The sequence below is a fragment of the Anas acuta genome, chromosome 1, assembly GCF_963932015.1.
Source record: "Anas acuta chromosome 1, bAnaAcu1.1, whole genome shotgun sequence".
NCBI lineage: Eukaryota > Metazoa > Chordata > Aves > Anseriformes > Anatidae > Anas > Anas acuta.
The window spans coordinates 14067411-14093139 of NC_088979.1; the positions used below are offsets into that span (position 1 = coordinate 14067411).

At 37.3% G+C, this 25729-nt stretch overlaps 1 protein-coding gene and 1 long non-coding RNA gene across 2 annotated transcripts; one reads left to right on the forward strand and one right to left on the reverse strand.

The window, feature by feature from the left end:
* Window positions 1-1859: 1859 nt before the first annotated feature.
* LOC137849796 (rho GTPase-activating protein 42-like) lies at window positions 1860-25729 on the forward strand. Its single transcript, XM_068669775.1, has 7 exons — window positions 1860-2020; window positions 4666-4810; window positions 7625-8005; window positions 9879-10035; window positions 13437-13499; window positions 20323-20402; window positions 20649-25729. Exons 1-7 carry the CDS (start codon window positions 1889-1891, stop codon window positions 20735-20737), a joined length of 1047 nt encoding a protein of 348 aa, XP_068525876.1. The 5' UTR covers window positions 1860-1888; the 3' UTR covers window positions 20738-25729.
* LOC137849819 (uncharacterized) lies at window positions 15863-16418 on the reverse strand. Its single transcript, XR_011092085.1, has 2 exons — window positions 16381-16418; window positions 15863-16202 (listed from the first exon to the last, which is right to left on the reverse strand). It is a non-coding gene; the product is annotated as an uncharacterized lncRNA (long non-coding RNA).

Below are 25729 nucleotides of genomic sequence, written 5' to 3' on the forward strand. Positions count from 1 at the left end.
TCCTATGCTGTAAGACTATGTTTGTGTAAGAGACCTTAACAATTATTGTGCAGCACAAAGCAGACTAACATTGCATAGAGTTATTTTTTTTTTTTTAGGTTTTCTAACAGACTTAGAGCTTAGTTATTCAAAATTACATTTCATTAAGACACTAGTGGACTTCCCAAACACCCCTTAGCCAAACATAAGATCTATGACAGAGAAACTTACATGGAAATAATTGGCTAAAAATATGCTCTAACAAGGTAAAAATTTCCATGATTAGGCTTCCAAAAAACAATCTCTGCCACTGTGTCTAAGTAAAATTTTGGGATGCTTTTAGGCCTAATTTAATGAAACAAAATAGGAAATGTAAGAAGACAGGTATTTATTTTTCTGCAGTTCATATCACATTATCTCCTGTACAAACCTCTTTCCCATCTTTCTCCTGATTCTCAGTGTAAATAAGGTGCCAAAGCGTTCCTGTTCTAATTACGAAGGCAGTATTTACTTCATTATAGAAGTAATTCTAGTCTAGTTCACCTCTCTACCCAGGTAACTCTATTGTTCATTCCCTCATTCAGTGTACCACTAGTGCCTACTCCACTGTGAGACCGAGAGAGGGTAGTCTGTGAGTCCAGATATGGGTTTGATCCTGATCCTTTCAAAATTTCCCAGCAGCTATGGGAAAATCTCACAGTCTTTTTGTCACTGGCTTTCTAATCTGTAAAGGGATAATATTTGTGTAATTTGCTACCGAACTTTAACATCAGACAGATCATTTTGCTAGAGTTTGTATAACATTAAGAACACATCAAGATACCTGAGAGTTTTACTGGAAGAAAAGCATGGCAGATGTCTCCATAACTTTGATTAATGAAGGCTGTCAGAGAAAAACAGAAGATATGGTTTGCTCCTACCTGCTCCTTCCACTGTTTTATAGACTTCACTGTTTCTTAATTTTAAAAGGTACAAGGGTTATTTTACTTATTTAAGAAGTGGGTAAAATGGTGTTTATCAGTTTGACAACAGTAATAGATAGAGCAGTGAGAAGGAAGAGGAGAATGTGAATGTGTGCCTCTGATTCTATTTGGTAGCAGATTCAGTAAGACTAAGCATTAAGGCAGTTATGAAAAATTCACTTGTCAAGGTATTTCTCAGACATGTAAGGCAATGGGGCAGCTGTGGCTTGGGAGTCACTGCCACTTATTTTGAAGAATTTATGATGATACAGATTTTATTCAGTAAATCTTATTTGTAAGGAGAGAAAAGTATTTTGAGGATTACTGATAGATGGCTTTCATGGCTTTTTTTTCATGGCTTTTACAAGGCTAGTGTATTTTAAAGGCAGAAGATGATCTTTTTGTGTTTTATCTATACCACAAAAACAGTGACACTGACCCCACTGCTCCTACCTTTTAGACATAAAGATCCAATTGCAGTTTAAGTGTTTTCAGTAACTAAGTTTCTTTCATTTGCACGAAAGCTAAGGTATACAGTTAACCTCTGTTTTCACCCAATATTTTCAGTCATTTGAATAATTAATTTTCTGTATAACAACTGGAGATAGAGAGGTATCTATGGCTCCTAATCTTTAAATGGACTGGATCTCTCTGTGGCTACATTCAGAGATGTTTCCTTTTCCCTATCAGTTATGTATGGAACTTAGATACTTACTCTAGGAAGACTTGCTTCTTAGCCATTAAATTATTGTAAGATTGGAGCCTTAATGGAAATACAGTACTGCACTAGCTTTTAACTCTAGTAAATTTAAAAATGTTAAAGTATTTTTAAAGGGGAGGCATGAATGTGAGATTTTGCCTGTTGGAATTGTAGTTTAGCACAATTATTTAACTGCATATCATTTCTGTTCATTTAAAAGGTATCATTACACAGTCAGCAAAATCTTATGACAGTATCCAACCTTGGTGTTATCTTTGGACCAACTCTGATGAGAGCCCAAGAAGAAACCGTGGCTGGTATGATGAACATTAAGTTTCAGAATATCGTCGTTGAAATTCTGATAGAGCATTACGAAAAGGTAGTAGGAGATTATCTGAATGTTTTGTGATAAAATGAAACTGAGATCTCATTTTCATTGCCATCCAAAAATTCTTCAGGATTGTCTGAATTCAGCATTTGTAGAAGGTTATTGATAGAAAGAGTACCTTTTTCCTACCCCGTGCTATGGATCGGTATTCCTAGCAAGATTTTTTGGCTATGAAAGGTATAGATACAAGGGATAATCTCCTGTGCTTTGAAGGCATAGTTCTGAATCTTCATTAGCTTTCTGAAGATTGCTGTGTCCTTCTCATATCTAGAAACAGAACGAGAAGAGCATACTTTGCTCTTCTATCTCTCACGCTAGCAGTATATTGAGGTTCATTCTGAGTGAACTCATGGATTCTCCTGCGTGTACACTTTGTGCATCAGCACAGAGTCTTTCTGACTATTACTGTCTTTTGGGGATATGCTATCTTCACAGTGGAGGTTAAGTCCCACCATGAAACCCCAGCTATCCTTCAGTTCCTCTTTCCAAAAGCAGCATCAGTGGGGATTCCCAGCAGAATCCCCAATTCTACATGCTCTGTCACTTTTCAAGTGTGTAGATACTAGATCAAACTGGTAAAAAGAAAAAAAAAAGTTTCTTAAGTGACGTTTTATCCCTAATTACAGATTTTTAACCCATCAAATCTTTGTGATTTGAACATACGGATGTCTCTAGGTACTTCTTTTCATCTGAAGAAAGGTAACCTGTGACTCCATGGTTTATTTTGTTTTCCTCAAAGAGACAGCAGAAGTACATCTCACACTCATTCCTGGAACACGGAATAAAAACTTTTTCAGGGCTTGAGAAGGAAAATCTATGAAATGAGAAGAAGTTACTTTTAGTCACTACCATTTCAGGAATCAGCTTCACTGAAAGGCTTCCTAAGTTTTGTTGTTGTTGATTTATTATTTGGTTACAGAACCTGGCAGAATAGTCAAGACCTCCTTTACTTAATCCTCAAAAGAAATAGTATTCTTAAGGTATTTTGTTGATTTGTATTACCTTATTTGACGATTAAGAAAACAAAGTGAAAGAACTTTGGTTTTATACCATTTCACATTACTCAGCTCAAGGGCAGTTGAACTGGTTGGTAAGTAACTACTGACAGTACTGCTTTATAATCATCAGTTATATTTCAAAAGGACTCATCAAAACTGGTATGACACTGGTGGTCTTCGTACATGTAACTCCAAACCATACATATTACATTTCCAACACTGAATTTCCTCTCCAGAAAATCATCAGCAAATTCAACACAAAGACCATGACTGCACAACCAAAATCACCTTTGCTCTATTTCTCTGCATCAAGACATGTTTTTTCACTGACATGATACTTACCAATTACTACTATGTTTTTAATATACTTCAAGAGCATCTCAAATCCTCTGTTAAAGTATTTTCTACTATCAAAGTATATTTGCTTTCATCCACTTTTTGAGTGGCACAAAGGTGTCTTCTCATTGTTCCCTTCATCCTGTTCTAAGAGTGCCCTATTGATAGAGAATCCAGAAGTCCTTGCAGAGACCCATTTTGCTTGGTATTTAGCCTGCAATGCTTGGCCCTTGCTCCTTACACTATGGAGACTGAACACTTCTGATTCCTTCAGTAGCTTAACAGAACAGGCAATCTTTCTCTTCTCCATCCCACAGAACTAATCACAATTCCTTCCACAGAATTCTGTAAGAGATACTTGATAGAGTTTACAAACACAGTCTACATTAGGAGGAATAAGTGAGGAAGAAGTTCTGAAAGAAAAAGAAATCTTTTGGTTATATTTTCCTTTTCAATCTTCCTCCCAGCCAGTTACCATTTTTACTAGAAGTATACCAGATGATTTTTAGGGTCTTTCAACACCTGTACTGCAGGTGTGGTGAATATTGCAGAACAGGTGATACAAATGAAAGTCACCTAAATTAAAGTTGCCTGGCATTATTCTTGTTGGCAAGTTTGCTGTTCTCATCAGCAAAGAGTTGTTAAAACTTTATGTATACTTGTGTCAGATCCTGAAAAAAATTGGAGTTTTCTATAGCAATGAAGTACAAAATTGACCAGTGATAGCAGGGGTACATGAAAGGTAAAAATCAAGAGATGCTCCAAACCTAAAGGGCGATCCTCATGAAACTTGACTTCTTTGACAAAATAAAGTAGTTTTCTGAAATCCAAATGGGTTTGAAATAAGTTACAATCATGACTCTTTTCTGTGACATACAAAAGCTCTCACATGAACATAGAGAACAAAATTCAATCTTTCATATTTTTTTTTTAACAAATATACTTCTTAGGCAGGAGTTAGTAGTAAGTGCTTATTGTAGTTTCACGATTTAGATTGTTAAGCACTTCATAACTGGGACTAGAAAAAAAAAACATTTAAACAAATATTTTTATATAATTAGTATAAGTTTATGTACAGCTTGTTTTTCACTAATCCATTACTGTTCTTCCTGGATTGTAAAATCAGATCAGAATAAAGCGTATATTCTCTTAATTTACACTTCTACAATGTGTGAGACTATTACAGCATTCATTTCAAGAACAGCAATTAAGAAAAGAAATGGATTATTAATGGAAGTCTAAGAGTACCTCTATTGTTTGTCTTTTCTTCCTTTTTTTTTTTTTTTTTTTTTAATCATACAGATATTTCACACTGCACCAGACCCCAATATTCCTTTTCCCCAACCTCAGTCCCGTTCAAGCTCAAGAAGGACAAGAGCAATTTGTCTCTCCACAGGTCCACGTAAACCCAAAGGAAGATACACACCATGTCTAGCAGATCCTGACAGTAAGTTAGTGCATGTTGACTTGTTATCTTCCTTTTTATGTCTTGCCTTTTAGTTATCCTGAATATCCAGTAAATATTGTATTCCAATAATATAAGCATCACAGATGGGTTTTCATCAGCTTTTTAACCTCTGTGAGTCACAGCCACACTGCTAAATGACTGCATTCCTTACTTCTCTCAGAGGAGAAAGAATATTTGTTTTTAGTCAATTCTTGTATTGCATACAGTATTCAAAAATATTTTATAGTAGACTTTATAGTCTAATCTAAGTGTAGCCTGCTTTGAAACTCCACAAAGTTCACTGTATGACATTCACCTCATTTGCTTGTAAGTTGATTGTTAAGGTTTGGAAGCTTTAATAAATGCAATTTGGTCAAGGTCAGAGATCAAAGCCGTTACTTGGCTTTTTTCACATGCGTGAAACTGTGGTCACTGGTTCAAAGTAAACCACTGCCTAGGTTGCCAAAACCACTGAAACTTTGTTAGTTTTACTGGAATAGAAACAAGCGCTCACATTTTTGTGAGAAACAGCATACTCATCATATGACAGTGTTTAACAGCAGGGAGCTATGTTTGCAGTTAACAGCTGCAAATGCGTATTAATTTTCATGTAGAAGTGACTATTTAAAAAGTTGCACTTTCTTTTTCATCCAGTGGACCGTCACTTATTACTTACCTGCCTTACCGTTAAGAGGTTGAAACCATTTGAAACTGTACCAAAGAATAGCTTGCCAGCTGCTGCAAGAGATTTCCAAAAGAACTTTTGTCTCCCCTATTTCCTCAAGGAGATTTACGTTAAACTAGTACAGTAAATGAATCCACAGTTAAGGTTATCTGTTCTGTAGGTTCTGTATTAACTCTCAAGTCTGTAATGTTGGGAAATATATCCATGCTATGCTCTTGCATGGATGCTGCATTTTCTATATGTACATATATGTTACATACTTCCTGATGATGAGAATTTAAATGTTGAATTAGAACAATTGCTGTCTACACAATTGCTGTCTACACATCAATTCCCTATTTGAATGACATGGGATCCTTAGAGTAAGAATTTATGGAGGAGCTGTCGCTTATAACTACACACCAGAAGAGAAATTTAGCAAGTTTCAACTTTCTTTCACTGTGTAACTTTTTTGCATTATTGTGGGGCAATTCTGTGCAAGTATTTTGCAGGGCATATGCAAGCACAATCTTCTTTATTCAGACTCAAACCTTCTACTGGTGGCTGGACTGGAACTAGCCCTGACCCAGGAACTCTCAACATAGGCTTTGCTTGTTGGCTCAAGTTCAGTATTTGCTACACAAGTTCCAGTTAAGATATCTCATTTGTGCCTGGAAGGGTGAGGCAGCAGCACAAGTATTCTCCTTGCAGAGTATCTCTAGCTGTGCCAGAGACAGATAAGAGAGAGCCCTGGCTTCCAGCAGTAGCTATTTCTGAAGTGCTAGATGGTTTTAAGTCATCATTTAAATGAAGGATGGACATTTAACTATATTTCAGGAATTTAAGGAATTTTATATGCCAGCAGAAAATGAAGTATAAATGCCAAGCTGTAGGGAATGATAGAAAATGTATCTGACAAATCTACACTCCAGCCTATCTTGCAATTTTCAAGAAACTAATGGCCTGTCAGGAGTAAGTTAGGGCACAATCTCATCTGGAATACCCATGTTCTGAGCAGAAGTAGACAGAATATTTCAAATTACTGTTCCAGTGGCACTACTGTTTTCACACCTACTAGGCAAGACACTGGTGTTTGTGAGTATTGGCAAGTGGCTTTAGTCACCTGTTGCCAAGGACATTGAAACTTTTGGAGTCAAAAGCATCTGTATCACGTTATCTTATAAATACTATGTGGATAAACAACACTGTGTGGATGAAAAATGTACGTTCCCTGCTTCTTCTGAAATTTGTGAGTTATATCTCCTAGCTGTGGGGAAAAAATCTTATTAGAAACTATCATATGAGTCACTAGACTATTACTGCATTTTTATGAATCCAATCTTTAAGATAACTCATCTCTCACTATACTGTAGGCCAGTGCTTCCTCATTTCTGATGCGTTTTCCTAGCCTCATATCAACAAATTTCTTTAGGATGTTTCCACTTCTTGTTGCACAATATCTTTGAAAATAATTAGATCAGCACATTTTTGTGTAAGTAGGTCAACTTCTCTAATATCAGTCTAATTAAATAAATTAATCAAATGTTCAATGTTAAAGTTGTAAATAATGGAATGAGTTCTCCTTCTACAGGACAGGGATTTCATGAAAGGTATGATGATTCAGAAAATATCTGTGGATAGACTTATGTCTTAGATAGTCTTAGAGAGACTGCCAAGATCCTCAGCAACTTGGTAAACAAAGTAAAACTTAAGTATTTAACTTGCTGGCAATAGAGTTACGCATTTCAGAACATAAATGTGACAAACACCACATTTGCTTTATTAAGCAAAGTAAGATACTTGTTAAAAGATATTGTGACACTGGAACTGTTTAATTTCCTAATGATATATTGTGGGCAGTTCTTTGAAAATGCAAACTTTTTTGTGAAATAGCACCACCAGTAGATCATTATGTTCATCCGCTCTAGAGAAATATCCACAAAATGCAGCTTTTTGAGGTTAAAGATAGGAACGTGTGAAACTTAGAGCAACTAAATTGCTATTTTGTCTTGAAAATGACTGTCGATGGAACCACAGAATTTGATGACAAATAATGTACAGGGGGTAAAGGTGGCATGAGAGAAATGTACATGGTAAGACAATGTAATTATCTTTTTATTTCTCTTTCTTCTCCCCTCCCTCCTGCCTAGGTGACTCGTACAGCAGCAGCCCAGATAGCACTCCCATGGGGAGCATTGAATCTCTCTCTTCTCACTCCTCCGAGCAGAACAGCACCACCAAATGTGCACCCCCACAGCCCAGGGAGAAATCAGGAGGGATTCCATGGATTGCCTCTCCCCCTTCTTCTAATGGCCAGAAGAGTTCAGGCCTCTGGACTACAAGTCCAGAATCCTCATCAAAGGAGGATGCAACAAAAACAGATGTGGAATCAGACTGCCAAAGTGTAGCTTCTGTCACTGGACCAGAGAATGCCTCTCCACCAACAGATCTGACCAAGAAGAGTTCTTACAGTCTATCCGAGCTGAAAAGATCTTCAGGTTCTTCGCTCAGATCAATTCCATCAGCTGAAGGTAATTTCCAAGGTCTTTTAGGACATCATTGTGTTTACTGTGAGGTATCAGAAAACATGAGGTGCATCTGAAAGCTAATGATATTCTTTGATCTTGTTTGTTTATTTTTTAACTATTGTGGTGTGTTCTTTCACTTTTCAAACTGCTTCTGGCATATTTCTGTTGTCATCTGTAAAGTTCACACAGCTTAAAAGATACCATTTTTTCTCCGAATTTAGAGTACTCGCTGTCCTGCTGTGCTTCACTGAGGCTACTAACTTGCAAGATGATTTCTGGCTTATAATATAGAAGAGTTGGTAGCTATGGTTTATCCCTGTGTCAGAAGAACGAATCCTTGCAACATGATTGATAATGATCAAAGCTAGCATTTAAATTTAAAATCCATTATGCTTTATGTATCTAGCGAGTAACAGCTTTGTCTCTGCTTGTCCATGGCATGAAATGTACATCTGAAACCCTCCTTACAGAATAGTCTTCATTCTGCCATACCTGCATCTTTTTGTTATCCAATACAGCAAGCAGAGTAGCTTGAACACAAGATTATGGCTGAACATGTCTGTATATGGATGGACATGATGTTCAGGAACAACAATGAACGTGCAAACCCACCTTTAGGAATCCAGTTTCAATGTGAAAGTTAGGAAAGCAGTCTTCCTGTTCAGTCAAAGAAGGATGCTGATTTGAAGAACACCCTCCTAGCACCTAAGAAGCACTTGTGTTCCAAACAAACCTGTAGAAAGGGTCCTTACAATATAGAGAAGGCTGAAATTAGAGCTTCTTAATTTAGACACTTGCTTTACCTCTGTGAGTACACGAGATAATATTGATAGCTATCTGGAAATTACTTTAGAACAGACGCTGTCTTGAAATGTTTTGGATTATGAAGATCAACAGTCAGCTCTGAAACAATGAGCTCCAGTGGACAAAGTATTAGTGCTGAGTTTGCCACTGAGCTGTCAATATGATAAGTAATAGAAGTACAGGTAGGGTAAATACGTGTTTGTGTGGGAAGCACTGAAAGTTAAAGAAAGTTCTTTGCCCTGTATCCCTCATGGTGTGTACAAGTTTTTTCCTACGACTCCCTTATATGAGCAAGTGTTAATTAATAACAAGATTGATATAGGTAGTGTTTTTATAATTACAGAGACCTCTATATTATAACTGCCTTTAAAGCATCATTAAGCATCTGTTGTTCTTGGGAATAAAGAAACATAGAAGTACATGTGGATTCAGTTACTGTCTTGCAAGTGTATATGCAAACAAAGTAGCAGTCCACAGATCAGCTTAAAAAGCAGGAGAGCATACCTTGTGTTCATTAAAAGGACTTCTTCTCTGTACAATACAGACTCTGCAGCTATAGGTTTGTTTTATCAAGTTACAGTAACAATTGTTTTAGGAAAGTTTAATTATTAGTGCTTAATATATTTTTTTAATTTGAAAGCTTCATGAAGCTTCTGTGAATACTGAAATATTAATTCTTACAAATTAATATCGTCTCATTTCTTAGTGAATACTGCTTTTAGCAAGACTTTGAACAAGATGACTTCCTGAGGTGCCCTCCAACATGAATTTTTCTACAATTGTATGCATTGTACTACTTTATAAATGTTGAGGGGGTTTATTTTCACTTTTTGTTGAAAGTACTATCTAACCATTTAAGTGCAATGTAACTTTTTAGCCTTTACAATTTTAATCTAATTTTGCTGCTGGTCCTTTTCTCCTAGCTCTTTGTCTGAAAGGCTTTTTCTTCTAGTAAGTACTTACTTAGTAAGTTCTTTCTCTCTATTTTGCTTCTTAAGAAAAAATTATTTGCGTTGCATGTGTCGTGAAATAACTTCAAATTAGCTTTAATATTCCTTATTGCTTTCTTTAGGTAATAAAAGCTACAGTGGATCTATACAGAGCTTATCTTCAACAGATACCAAAGATACACCAAAGGCTCCAGCAAACCCTGATTTGCCTCCCAAAATGTGCAGGAGATTAAGATTAGATACTGCATCGAGTAACGGTTATCAAAGACCAGGATCTGTGTAAGTCAAGGCCTATTGCAGTTTTGAGTTGTTACAGTGTTGTCTACTATGAAGGGATCCCAAAGAGCTAGTATAAATAGTAGAAAAAGCATCCATGAATACCTGATTTGAAATTTTCTTTATGTATTAATTATTTATCTAGCTTCATTAAAATTGTAAAGTAAACAAAGGAGACACAACACAGACTGCTAAAGTCAGTTGAAAGACTCCCATTTACTTCATTAGACTATTGATAAGGTCCCTAATGAAGACATGGATCTTTGGAAAGTGATAAGTATTATTATCTCTCACTCTTCTGAAATTTAATATTTCAAGGAGCACAATTGCTGCTTACTGCTCATGCCGTTATGTGAAGAAGATCATCAGATCATATTACTGTAGGTCAAAAATTGGAGTGAGGTTAAAAAAAATCTGAAATTTCTTCAGTTGTTGCATGATCAATAGTTGAGATCTTTGGTGTGTTTTTTTTCTGACGATATTTTTTTTTCTTGAGAGGAAGATAGTTCTAACAATAGAGGTTATAATTTAGCTGGTTGAGATTTAGGTTAGCAATGATTCTTAGTGTTTATAGCACAAGCTTAAGAATAAGAAGATCATTGCTGTAATTTTGACTGTCCCAGGCCTTCTCTAGTGCCATGAGCAAGTGATTTCCATAATCACTGCAGAACACCAAGAAATTTTCCAAATACTGGAGGAATCTGTTAAGCCTCTTCACTTCTTAAACTGGAAGAGATGACAGTAGCTATTTCACAAATTGATGTGTCTTAAACAGAAGTACAACAGCTCAGAGTTCAAGCATGAAAATAACAGACTGGAATAACAAGCACGTCCAGTATATCCATTGGTCATCCATGAATATAATTTTAAACATAGCGTGCTAAGGTTTTCCTACTTGCTGACTCAGCAAGGCTCTGGAGCACGTGGAATTCAGTGGCCTAAATTAGGTTATGCGCTTAAGAATTCTATTGAATAGGGATTTAAATGCAACATTTTAATTTCCTTTGTTTTTCTAAGTGAATCATAGAATCACGGGATGGTTTTTATTGGAAGGGATCTTAAGTATCATCTAATTCCAACCTCCCTGCTATGAATAGGGACACCTTACACTAAACCAGGTTGCTCAAAGCCTAATCCAACCTGATTGTTTGATGTCTCACTGACTGGTAGCATAGCCTTCTGGTGTGCCAGCCACTCCTCCTAGCTTTGTATTATCAGCAAACTTGCTGAGGGTGGACTCTATCCCGTTGTTCAGGTCACTGATGATGTTGACCTAGACTGGACCCAGTATGGACCCCCTGGGGAACAGCGCTAGTTACAGGCCTCCAACTAGACTCTACACCACTGATCACAACCCTCTGAGCTCTGCCAGTCAGCCAGTTTTCAATCCACCTTGCTGTCCACTCATCTATCCCACACTTTCTAAGCTTCGTTACAAGGATGTTGTGGGGGACAGTGTCAAAAATCTTCCAGAAGTCACATCCACTGCTCTCCTCTCATCTCCCCAGCTGGTAATGACATCACAGAAGGCTGCCAGGTTCGTCGAGCATGATTTTCCCTTGGTGAATCCATGCTGACTATTCCTGATAACCTTTGTCTCTTCCAATTGCTTGGAAATGGCGTCCAGAACAAGTTGTTCCATCACCTTTCCAGGGACAGAGGTGAGGCTGACTGGCCTGCAGTTGCCCAGATCCTCCTTCTTGCCCTTTTTGAAGGCTGGTGTGACATTGGCTATCATCTGGCACCTTTCCCATTCTACAAGACCTTTCAAAGATGATAGCAAGTGGTTTGGCCATCATACCTGCCGGCACCCTCAGCAAGTATGGGTGCATCCCATCGGGGCCTAAGGATTAGTGTGCATTGATTTTGTCTAGACGCTCTCTGATCAGATCCTCCTCAACCAAGGGGAAGTCTTGCTTTCCCCAGACTCTCTCCCTTACCTCCAGATCTGGGATTCCCAAGGAGCAGTCTTGGCAGTAAAGACTGAAGCAAAGAAGGCATCCAGTATCTCTACCTTCTCAGCATCCCCTGTTACAAGGGCACCCACCTCATTCAGTAGTGGACCTGCATTTTCCCTTGGCTTTCTTTTACTATTGCCATACTTTCAAAAGCTTTTCTTGTTATCCTTGACCTCCTTTTCCAGTTTTAATTCCAAATGGGCCCTAGCCTTCCTTGTCTCATCCCTGCAGGCCCTGACAGCGTTCCTGTATTCCTCCCAAGTGGCCAGGCCCTTTTTCCACATTTTGTAGGCTTTCTTCTTGCCTTTGAGTTTCTCCACGGGCACATGGGCAGCACAGAGGCCTCTGGCCACCTTGCTCTGATTTCTTACTCTTAGGGGTGCACCAGTCTTGAGCTTGGAAGAAATGATGTTCAAGTGTTGACCAACCATCTTCTCCCACATTGGGCAGTTCATCATTTTCTCGAGTCCCTGCCTTTGCCTTCTTGGTCTGGGCTACATTGCTAGAGCTCATTGGCAGCAAAGACTGAGGCAAAAAAGTCATTGGGTTCCTCAGCTTTCTCCATATTCCAGATAATCAGGTCTCCCGTGTCCTTCCAGAGAGGGCCCACAATTACTCTAGTCTTTCTTTTATCACTGATGTACCTATAGAAGCCTTTTTTGTTGCCCTTGATGTCCCTGGTCAAATTTAATTCTAATAGGACTTCAGCTTTCTTAACCTGATCTCTGCCTGAATAATTAGAACATTTTTTTAAAAAAACATGTTTCCTTGTCTTTAGATGGTTAAAAGTGAAATCAGTCATCAAGGTGTGCATCAAGCATGGCATTGCTAGCCAGTTGAGGGAAGTGATTGTCCTGCTCTACTCTGCACTGGTGCAGCCTTACCTTGAGTAACGGGTGCAATGTGGGCCACCACAATATAAACAAACAGAAAACCATTAGTGTCCAAAGAAGGACTACAAAGATGGTGAAGGGTCTAGAAGACAAGACATATGAGGAGCAGCTGAGGTCATTTGGTTCATTCAACCCAGAGCAGAGCAGGCTGAGGGGAGGCCTCATGGCGGCCTGCAGCTCCCTCATGAGGGGAGCGGAGGGGCAGGCGCTGAGCTCTGCTCTCTGGGGACAGCGACAGGACCTGAGGGAATGGCATGGAGCTGGGACAGGGGAGGGTCATGCTGGGAATGGTTCTTCATTGAGAGGGTGGTCGGGCACTGCGACAGGCTCCCCATGGAAGTGGTGATGGCACTGAGCAGTTCTTGGAATTCAAGAAGCATTTGGACGGTGCTTTCAGACATGGAGTCTGATTTTTGGGTGGTCCTGTGTGGAGGCAGGAGTTGTACTCAATGATCCTTGTGGGTCCCTTCCAGCTCAGAATATTCTATGATTCTATAGTCTGTGTGTTTAATTAATGAGCAAAGTATAAAGCAAGATGCTTCCTTATTTTCAGAGTGGCTGCAAGAGCCCAGTTGTTTGAAAGTGCTGGTTCACTTAAACAAGCTTCTTCAGGACGGTAAGTATCTCATACTGTTTAACAGCTTGTAAAATCCTTTGTGTTTTTCTGGCTCCAGAGATTAAAATAGAAACATTGGAGCTTTGTTCTGTGTCTTCAGGACAGCATCATGTGGCATGCAAAGCTGTCTTGGTTTGTTAAACTTATCCTTTCTACAGAAGAACACTAAATTTCATATATATTAGTGACCTGTCTATACTTTCCTGTAAGGAAATTGCAGTGAGAGATGCTCAGATTAGTGAGCTGCCTAAGAACACAGCTACAAGAGTATATTAACAGTATGAGGGCACTGTATTTATTCCATATAGCTGCTTGTATATACATACTTGCAGCAGAATAGTAAACCTGCTAGTTTATGATAATGTGCTTGTGTAGTCAAGTCCTGAATAACAGCTGCTTTAGAAAGTTCAGGATTCATTTATTGAGGATCCCTGTTATTCCCATCACACATCTCCTGCCTTACTACTTATCTGGAGAAATTGTTGTCCTTTCTTTGTGATAGTCTGCAGCAGGAATTACTTACATTTTCTTTGTAATTATATACATTTAGTTGGTGGATTTGGCCTATTCGTACATAGAATGAAGCTAGAATGTTCCTATAAGTGTTCATCTAGGAAGCAGTACTATTTTGCATTAACCAGACGACAATTAATAGGCTAAAGCAGATAAACAAATAATTGGTTCCGGAGAAAATCTCTCTCTCTCTTTTCACTGTCCCTGCATTTCAGATTTTTTGAGACAAATTGTATGTTTTTGTCCATCATTCTACTTAGCGATAGCACGATCTTACTGGAACTGTTGAGCAATGAAATGTTAATTGAAGAATCCAAATATATTAATAAAATAGCATAGTTGTAAACAAAGATGCCAATGTGCGCTGAGATGTGCAGTAGTGGAATACAGCTGTCTTATCTGACAGATCTAGCAGGGGAGAGGAGAAAGCTGACCTGCAAAGGCCTGCTGATTTTGTTTGAGAGAAGTGGTTTACAGGAATCAAGGCTGTTCTTGTTTTGTGTAGTACATGACCTATAAGAAGACCAAAGAAACAGTGCGATGGTGAATGGAAAGGGATAAAAAGAACAGGGAATTAATTTAAGGAAGAAAAGTATAAAAGAAGAGACTGGAATGTTCTTAAGCCAGTGACCTAAGCCAAGAGCAATGACTGCTTCACCAGTACTGCATCATTTTACTTCCACCTTTGTTCCTTCTCTCATTTTGTATTGCTCTCTTCTTGTAAACTCTATCCTGATGTTCCCTCAGAACCTGTGCCATCTCTATCTGTATATAAAAATCTGATAAAGGAAAAATGTAGCAGCTTGATAATGGATATGGAGAGCAGATAAGGAAGCAGAACATGCTGAAAGACTTAATAGCTCCTCTACTTCAGCCTTCCTAAGAAAAGCAGAAGAGCAACAATAACAAGGAGAATGGAAAATGAGAGGTCAGCAAGCAAAATGAGGAAGAAATAAGAAGCAGCTCAGCTGTTCCTGTAATGCTGCTCAAGTCTGACTGAGATTTTGCATTTCAGAGCCGACTCATATTTCCTTCTCATGCATGCTATGGAGATGAAGCCTGAGTTGAGTCCTTAGTATATTCTTTTTTGCTCTGAATTCATGATAATTACATTTGATCCACCAACTAGAAAGGCCTTCTGTGTTCCTAATTCTGCTGTCTAACGAGTATATGCAGGGCAGAGTATAAGACAGAGAAACTGTTTTTAAGCTGGTCTGATGCCAGAAATATTTAAGTCAGGACTGTGTTGACCTCTGTGCAGGGGTAATTTATGCTGCTATACATAAATGGTTTTTAAATTTATAGCTGCTGCTTACCTTACATTACTACTTACAAAGTAGTATCTAAGTAGCTTCATTCTGACTTGAAGCATCTGTTACCTGAAACAGTATTTCATAATCACCTGTACAATAGATGGATCAAAAGTATCTATGTGGCTTTGCAGTCTCATACTGTCTTATGTATTCCATCAGATAATTTCAGACTCAGTGCTTTACCACCACAGTGACCTGGACTGACTTAATTCCTTCTTCCAGGTAGTCTTTGCACCACTTCATTCTGACTTTGAGTAATGCACTGTCTCAACTATGGAAATTGTATCCCCACACATTTTTTTCTTTTTTAAAATGATTAGTCATTATTTGGGCTGGCTGTTACCAGTCTTTGTATACACTTGCCCTTATAGTGGCATCAGTTTGAATAGGTTTTTATAGTCAGAAAGAGAAAGGTTGACAGTCCACGGTACATGTTTTAGGATTGGACAGGTAAGACCAAAATACAATGCCCTGTCCAGCCTGAGCTCTCTTTTTCCTGTTTTCAGAGTTACTTTCACTTCTCATTCATCCCATTCATTAACTCCTGACATCAAGTTTATTAATTGTCCATCTCCCATACTGTGGTATTAAGGTACTGTGCACTCTGGGACCAATCTTTGTTGGGGACTGAAAGAGGTGAAGAAATTTTCTTACTGGATTCAGAAATATTGCCATTACCTAGCCTGAGATTTCTGTATTACAGCTTCTATACAAAAATGCACCAACACTGACTTTGATTTAGAGGTGCACATAAAATGAGAAACTGCATCATAAAGGATTTTCATTAGAAGAGAATACATACAAAAGTAGGGAACAGGAGCTGGTGACAGCCAGTAGCCCTGGCTTGGCAGCAGGATCTGTGGGTGCCAGGCTGGGACTGTAATAGGAATAGAAAGGCAACATGAAATCCTCTAGTTCCATGCTTCCCTCCCAACCATATGATTAAATACTAAATATTTCCAGTCATACTTCTGTTTTTATTTTCATGCTATATTTTGCATTTCCTTAAAAAACTGGAATACTGTTTCCAGCCCAGCCCAGCATTTTCTACTTACTCATAAGTCTACCATTTCTACGAGTCGACAAACTTTTCTTCTTCCTGCAAGATAGTATTAACTGATGAGTCATCTGAAAAAAATTCATGTGTTTTCCCTGATTTGTTCATCTGGCTTCTGTCTGTGTCTTTCTAGACTGAAAACTTACTATGGCAGGAGCATAATTTTAAAGCTTATTTATAACTGTTAAAATAGGTTATTAAAAGTACCTCAGTTGTTGTTGACCATGTATAGTCAAGTAAAATAATTTCTGATCTGATGAGTACCAATCCTTTGACTACTAGTATAAATTTGTCATTACGGTCTCAAAATAAACATTATAAAAGGTAGTAAAAGGGAAAATTGATTTTTCTCCATTGGATTCTATCCATTAAAAATCATGGAAAGCAGAAACTTCTAGGAAATGTGGGCACTATTTTCTGATTTTTTTTTTCTCTGAAGTCAACACTATGAATTACACTCTTCTCAGAAGGTTAGCATCTTCTTAAGAGAACCACAATAGATGACGGTGATGTCATCACATGCTTTTTAACGAGCAGACTTGATTGCAGGGAGGAGAACACTAACACCATAAGAAACAATATCCATTTTCATAATTGCACAGAAAAAGTTGCCCAGGAGTCTGTGAGCCCTTTTCCTTACTATTGCTTTTAGATGGATAGGGTTGAAGTGAGCAGCAAGACAACCTAAGTTCTCAAGTTGGGTGTGGAAGGAATAACCAGGGGCTTGAAAATTGCTCCAGAAGTATAAGTAAATATTCTTAGGCTTTGTGTTAGGAGCAAGGTAGTGGGAAGATAATGTGAAGAATCCAGTAATTCAGAGCTTTTCAGAGGGTGATTTTTTTATACCTTGTGTTTGTCTATCTGTGTATTGCCAAATGCTGGGTAGTTTTCTCTTTCCCAGAACTGAGCAAATCAGAGTTCATGTTTTCTTTTCTTCTTTTTACTTTTAAGATAAACATATTTGGATCAGGAAAAATTAGAAGCTGAAAACAGAGTAGTTTACTAGACATACAAGCATACAGGAGATAATTTCATTTTACTAACTTTCTAAGGGCACTAAAAAAAACATGCCATATTTTGAAAATAGCTTGGACAATTCTCCCTCATATACATATTGCTATTCTGTTTTACAGTTGCCTTCAATGTCTTATATCACAGTATTACTCAGATGTTCCATTTTTAACATGGGAAACTGGCTCAATACTCATGCCACTAAGTGGTGAGGTGCCACATATGATCAAGTGCAAAATTGTTCCTGTGTTATAGTAAATTCATGACCGATTATCTGATTAACATTGTCATTGTATTCATTATTAACAGTTATTCTGCTGTTTTATACATTAAAAAAAATCCTTATTATGCCACATAGGAATTAAATGTGTTTTGTTGTTTTGTTTTGTTTTGTTTGTGTGTTTTTCTGAATGTTAACAGTCTGGGTCAGTATATTATAGAACATTTTTAGCACTCTAATTACTCATAATTACTTTAATAAAATAATGATCTTGGATTAAAATAATTTATATTTTATTTATTTTATTATTTATATTATTTATATAACATATTGTATAATTATTTATATTATATATTATAAATATATATTATGTAGAGTAACAAAACTTACTGATTTTTTTGTCTGTCTGTCCTGTTTACTGTAGAAGGCAAGTTCTTCATAGCAGTGACTGTATTTCATGGTGAATATATAGTCCTTGAGTCTATGTAAGATCAGGGTCCCAGTCAGAACCAGTAACTGTACTTCCTGTTGGAATATTAATGCTGGTGTTTAAAGGAGAGCACAATTAATTTTTTTGCCTATGCAGGAACTGATGGTTTCATTTCTTCTCTAGAAATGAGAGTGGATATAAAGTGGATGTTGTGTGGTGGCAGTAAATATTTTTTGTGATAATTTTTGTTGTATCTAAATTAAAAAGACACAAGAAGTAGTTTGTGATATTGAGGTCAAGTGGAATTACTGGCTTTATGTATATACACATTGCTTAGAACTGGTTCTCTTTCTCTCCCCCACCAAAGTAAACCAATAGTATCCAAAAACATAACCCCATATGATGGCCTTGTAGTCCCAAGACATAATTGATATTTTGCATGCCCTTTCTCATTACACAGTATGTTAAATCATGTGGTATGTAAATCATGTGGTAGCAGCACACCACAGTAGTGTTTTTATGATACAAAACAGAGGAAGTATTTGTAAATCATGGAGAGGATTTACTAGATCATTTCTTGAAAGCTCACACGTGCATCCCCTTTCATACCTTTTTAGAGATTCGGATTAATCACGACGTGATAGTCTTGATTGGCTCCAGGGTGTAAGGCCAGGGTAGAGGGATGCTCTCTGCGCCCTTTAAGAAATGTCCCAGTCTGTCTCCCCTGGTTAGTGTGGAACTTCCAAAGTGAGGAGCCATGGCCCAGTGGCAGTACACAAATAAAACAGTCTTTTCCTTACACTAAGGCTTATGATAAGGCACTATCATTCATATGATGTATGACTCAGTTATCTCACTGTTGTGGGAGGAAAGACAGAATAGATTACAGGTCACTTGCATATACGCTTTCTCAAAAAGTACGCCAAAAACTTAAAATTTCACCAAAGGTCACATACTAGGTCATTGAGATAAATGCTGGCTGGAAGGAAAGCTGACCTGGTAGCCCCCTATTCCATCACACAAAGGTGAAATAATCTACAGGTTCGTCTTTGCTTGGCATAATGTGGTTTTCCGATAAGGTTAAAGAAACTCAGAAAAACTGGTGGGTCATACAAAAATTGCTTCCAGTATATAAATTAAAGTCAAGGTATTACTGTTATACGTAAAGCACAGGAATCTAGTGAGAACTCTTAAGCAACACATCTTTATGTTCAGTCCCTCATTTTGTGCTTTCTAGAAGCATGGTGCTAGAAGCCATATCACCAGGTGACTGATAATCTGTCCTGCTCTGTAATCAAATCAAATCAAATCATATCTAAATAGTATCTAAATAGTTCTTATACAGATGTCTGAATAGTGCTGCTTTTTTTTATTATTATTTATTTATTTATTAATGAATCTTTAGTAATTAGAATTCTTCAATTCAGAGATCCTCTAATTCTTAGCATCTTAGCAGTTCCAGTGGTTTGCTATTCTGACCAAGAGTAGGTTTTTACAGCTATAAATGAAGAGATAAACGTAGCTGTCTACATTTAGGTCTCTTCATGCTAGGTTCTATTTGAGAAAATATTTAATTGAAGGTTTCGCTAAGGGCAGTGGCACCTGGAGAGCCATCCCTTGCACTCTCAAGTAGTCATTTACCATAGCAGAACCCAGGCCTTGAGAGCCGGCTGAGCTAGACACAAAGTTTATTTATGGACATCTGAGGTGGCCGAAGCTGTAATCCACTCCAAGTACCTAATCTAGATCTCCCATGCTGCAATTTAAATCAATTTATATCTCTTTCACAGTCAGCCTGGAGGACACATTACTCTTTTTAGTCCAATATTTGCCTTATATTTGTTATTTTCTCCTGTAGACTAATCAACTGTATTTTCTCACAAACCATGTCATTAGACCTTTAATAACTTGATGATCCCTTTGAAATTCTCTCCAGGCAGTCCATAACTTGCTTCAAGGAATTTGCTCAGTTTATATATGTTTGAAGTACAGTTTCAACTAGAACAAAAGTGTTTGTGTTTTTTTTCAATGTTATTGTATTCATGTTTAAATTTCAAGTAGAATGTTGATCTATTTTCTTTAATAACACACTTGATAACTGCAGTAAGCCAGGAGTTATTGTCTGCTATAATTCTGCTCCTCTGAACTACTGTGTAACTAGTTGTTATCATTATGTATTTGTATAGCTTATTATTCCTACACTTCCAAGGTTTTCACTCCATTTTTTCATACATTTTTCCTTATTTTTTCAAATCTATATATATTTCATTTTCTTTCAGGCAAGCAAAAGCCATGTATTCCTGTAAGGCTGAGCATAGTCATGAGCTGTCTTTCCCACAGGGGGCAATATTTTCCGATGGTAAGATGTTTTACATTCTTTGTTTACATGAAAAACAAACCAGCCAACAAATAATAATAATAAAAAAAAAATGAATGGTACCCACAAGATAAGAGAATGTAATTCCATTTCCAGCTCTCGGCTTTGGCCTTGATTATTATATTGCTGTTGAATAAAAGCTGTTTAAATAAATATATGAAACATGTAGGGTCTTTTAACTGTCTTAATTTATTGTAAATATGTTTTGTTTGGTTGTTTTTTTTACAGTGTATCCATCAGTAGAACCAGGCTGGTTAAAAGCAACTTACGAAGGCAAAACAGGACTCGTTCCTGAGAATTATGTTGTCTTCCTCTAGTAATCTTCAGTGGACAGCAATATCTTCATGGTATCCATGGTAACAAATAATAAGCACTATGATTTTTATCTGACACAGATATGGGATCAGCCCATTAGCTGAGAGTGGTAGATTTCCTTCAGATACTGCAGCTGCAGGTTATATAGCTTCCTATCAACGGAACAGAATGTAATGAAACAGTTAACAGTTACTGTACTGAAGACGGTACTCTGTTTAAATAACTTCCATTGTTTGCAAAAGGTTGTTCTGTTCTTCTTTTATGGGTAAGGAACACTACAGAAATAAAATTTAAAAAGTTGCCATTTAGCTGCAGACCTTCAGGTTCTCGGATGTTGCTCAGAGAAGTGTGAAATTTAGAGGCAATGCACTCTGTGACATTTCTTACAATCTGTTTCTTTTAATATGAAAAATTGTGGTTTTTTTTCCTAATGTAAGTAATGTTTCTGTAGTGATCTGAATGCTCCCATAGAAAAATCGATTCTGAGATTAGTCCTAATCATTTCAAATAAGAAATGAGTCTTCCATAAATCAGAAGTTTGAACTTGTTAGTCATTGAGATTACAATATGTTATAGAATTTATGTAACTGATAATGAAATCAGATTATACACTGCCTGAGCAGTAAGTGCTCATTCAAAATGTGATGTGTTTAATGAATGTTTCATTCAAGTACTTCTTAGATTTATTTCCTCCTTTCTATATCAATATAAATAAGAATAATAATAACTAGTATTTCTGTAATAGCAGTCAGGTGGAAGATACTCTCGGTGTATCTCAGAGCAACAGCAGTAGAAAACAAGGAGATACTCAATCTGGAATGATGGGTAGATATGAAGTGAGCAATGAAAAGCAGCAATATGTTTTGAAACCTTAGATAAAAAGTAACTAAGTCCTTTTCAAGTTTTTTTTCCATTTCAAATAAGACAAAAGTACTTAGCATTATTTCTTCTGACTTCCACTAAATTATTTGGCAAATGTTCCTCCGTTACATGGAATTAAAAAAAAAAATGAAAAAAAAAAAATAAAATAACCTTGGTTGATAAAGATTTTGTAAATACCCATTGTTTGCTCTTGGTGGGCCTGGAAAAAAAAAAAAAAAAAAAAGATATAAGCAGCTTCCTAAATTTGAACCTCTTTCTTTTACACCTTGAGGGAAAACATGCAGTGCTTACTTGGCTAGTTACCATGGCCTGTTGAAAACCAAGATACATAAGCGTCATATTACTAGCTTTTCAGCATTAGTGGCACAGAAGGAATCCACTGTTTCATAGACCTATTCAGTCTTAGTTATTTGTTGAATAACAGTAATCAGTATATAAACTTCTGCTGATTTATAAGATGTACACTGCTTCCAGAATGTTTTAGGAAGAACTTTTGCTAGGACTAAAAGCACCAGTAATCTACCAGTTGCTTATTTTCTTATTTTCTAAGCCTTTTGGGGGTTTAAATTAAAAAAACAGATTTATTGCCAATATTAAGAAGCACATCAGAACCTTCTTTACTTGTGTATAGCGCATGATTTCTGCAAAAAAAATCCGTGTTGGAATTCAGGCTGGTGGCAAAAGCCTGCAGGATCCTTCTCACTAGTTGAAGTATCAAGTGGCACTCAGGAAAGTGGAGAGACTGGAAGAACATCCTTTCAAGAATGGTGTGGCGTTTCAGAGGGGAAGTCAGTAAGCCAGGCCAGTGTGGGTAAGGCAGTTGCAGAGAGACCCCTTGAATTAGTGACTGACTGATCTGGGTTCTTTCTTCACCCTAAACAGTTTTATTAGGTCCCAAATCATGTTTTCCCTCACCTTAAGACCAGGCTGTATTCAGTACATTGTGATGAAGGGTTCATCGCAGGCAGTGGAGGCACACACGTGTGCTTGTCAAATTTTCCCAGAGCGTGAAGGGAAGTGAAGAGAAGGACTTTTTCACCAGACTGAGCCTTATTTTTAAAGCAAACCAACGTTTGTGTAAGCTATGCCTGCAGCTGCTGTTGCCCTCAGATCAACATGGGTTTCGTTGTATTTTTACTGTTATTTCACAATCCAAAAATTGCAGGGTGCCAAAAGGCTTCCCTGTGCTGAACTGCTCAGGAGAATGCTGCTGCAGGGGAAGAGGAGTAGAAAGGGAGACAGAGCTGTGAGCAGAGGTTCCAGGCCCTGCACGTGCCTCACCCACATGGAGAAATGCAGTGGTCTGGGTCTATCAATTGCACCAGGCAAACTGACCTTTGTTTAACATCCTTTTCTGACCCCTCGTGCCTCTTACGAGGAATTTGATTGTTGTGAAATTCTTGAGGAACGGTGAAACAGAAAATGCGTGCTCTTACTTGCTTTGCTTTAGTCTGAGTAAATAAAAAACAAAATGAAAAGAGAGAGCAGGAGAAGACTAATTGTAGGTAACCTCACAACGTTTGCATGTGTTTGGATATTCTGCAACAGGATGTTTTGAAACCAGCTGATCTGAGTGCAAGCTAGAAGACTCAAAGATGCTCAGTTCATATTAAAAATCATAAAAATGAAAGGTTCGGTTACAGATTAAATAAGTAGAGCCTGTAAGCATTGAGGGAAAGGTTGTAGAAGGAGGAATCCCTGTAGAGAGGTGGTGTGTCTTTTGCCGTGCATTCATCTTACATTAGACACACAAGTCAGTTGCAGAAGGTGGTTTCATGAGAAAGGGATCTCATTCATTCTGCTACTCACAAAACAAATCTATCTTTTCCTCTTTAAGACTGTGCACTTTTCAAGGCTCTTATTCTGTTGAACCAGCCATGGTGATCACCGAAATAATTTTAAAGTAGCTTAGCTTTAAAATGTTATTTTCATCTGGAAATGTTCCTCCCATGCTTGATTACAGTTAGTATCAATGGAAAGTAGGGTTATTCTGTTTCTCTCTACTGCGGTACATAACAAGCACTTTCTGTATCATTCCACTGCTGCGTTGTAGATGCCTCTGCTCTTCCCTGACTTTCCAAGAGGGAGTTTATCTCCAGGAGAAGCTGTACAGTGAACTGGAAAGTTACGTACCTGGGTGCTCACTGACTGGAATGGGGGAAGAGTGCAGCACCAAGGCTTGTCTACTAACAAGACTCTCAGCCCTGGCCAAAAATCCCTTCTAATATTTGTAAAGGATCAGAAATCCATGTAAAATTTAAATGACGATATAATACTGAGATAGTACCTTACCAGCAAGTTAGGCAAGCTGAACTAAATTAGTTCATAGGATTGATTTACTATTTTTTGTGAAAGTCAGAGTCACTCTACAAGCAAAGTTTAATTTTATTATATTTTTTTTCTTAATTATCCTTCCTAAAAGGATATAGCAGTTTTCTCAGAATATCACTGTAGAATTTGAGGTAGATAACATGTTGTGATTGCTGTTTGTCTTGTGAAAATACCCACCACTTAAGTAATTAGCCATGTTTTTTCTATGTTAAACTTGTGGTACATGTTGCAGTACAGCATGAATCAAATTAATAGTGTGAAGGACTGATATATTGTATGATAAATATGTAAAGTATATTATATTATATATTCACACTTTTTATTAATGATAAAGATGAAAAAATATTTTTTTGTGTAATTCCTATGAGTTCAGTATTAAAATGTCCTTGCCATATTTTGGCATTTAGAATACTATGTAACTCTTAAATTAAAAACTCTTAAATTAAACCATAGATATCACTTAAGTCCCTAACTAATCTATAAAGTTCATTTGTTCGATTATTTCTGGAAAAAAATGACACAAAGATTTGCTGACCAGTCTACTCTATGATAGTAATAGTAACTTATTTAACTTTTATATATTTTCTGTTGATAATCTCTATTATTTGCCTGTAATTGAATCCATTTTAATATGCCTTTAGGAAAGATATGTTAGGAAGAGAAAAGGATGCAAAATTCAGCAGTTCAGAACAATAGTTACAACAACAAAAAAGCATTATATGGTAGTAATTGGCTTTTTGTTACATTTCCCCACTGGTCTATTTTCTAGTTAATAAGGTTGGATCAGAATAAATGATGAACCCCAAAAACCTGTTGTTCCTAATACTTCCTTTCCTAAGGCAGCAGTTGGTACAATTTTGCATTGAGTAGCAAGAAGAGAAAGCCCAGTAAGGAAGCTTATCCTCAGGCTGGGGTGGATCTTCTCGACTGGTGGAAACTCTCAGAGCTCTAGTGAGCACAAAGATAGACCCTTGGCAAATTATAGTGAGGTTTCGCTGGCCAGAAGCCCCCATACAGTAAATGTAATATAAATGGAATATTCTGTTAATGGGAAAACGTGATATGTCTTGGCATTATCCTTTTGTTGTTTTTGTTGTTCATCAGCGTGCCTTATCTGAATCATTCAGTTACCAGAGATCAAACTAAGCAAGGTTCAGTTCCACTCTTTGTGGTCATGCAGCCCTGACAGCCACTGCTGATGCAGCCCTTCCAGTTACTGTTGGTGCAAAAGTCAGACTGTTGATCAGGCTCTATCAGTACAAGTCAGGAGGTCTCTTTTTGCATAGGATTTTGCAAGGGCTTTGGGAGTTTGCTTTGTTTTGTTTTAATAAGGTGCTTGGTATCCAAACAGCTACTAATACAATGTTGTAATTCAGTCACTGAAGATAATAGCATTGTTTTTCTTGTCCTGTATGTGGCAGTATTTAATAAGCCATAGGATAATCTGTGTTAAGTATAGAGAATGGTGCTTCAACCCTTGGACGTCTCAGCTGAAAGCTATTCTGCAACTGATCTTTTCGCAAGTGTTGTATCAATAATTGTCATAAAGTTTGGCACTAGAGGCTGCATAATGATCTCAGCACTACGAGAGTTTCTGTTAGAGCAAAGGGCAAAGCAGCTGAACAGGACAGATAGACACCTTCGATTTTTCAAGCATATTTATGACGATTTTAGAGGTATTAGAGTTTATAGGGGTTACCTTAGAAACTATATGGTATTTTAATAGGAAAGTATATACAATCAATAACTATATATATATTTAATTAAGTCCTACTAAATTA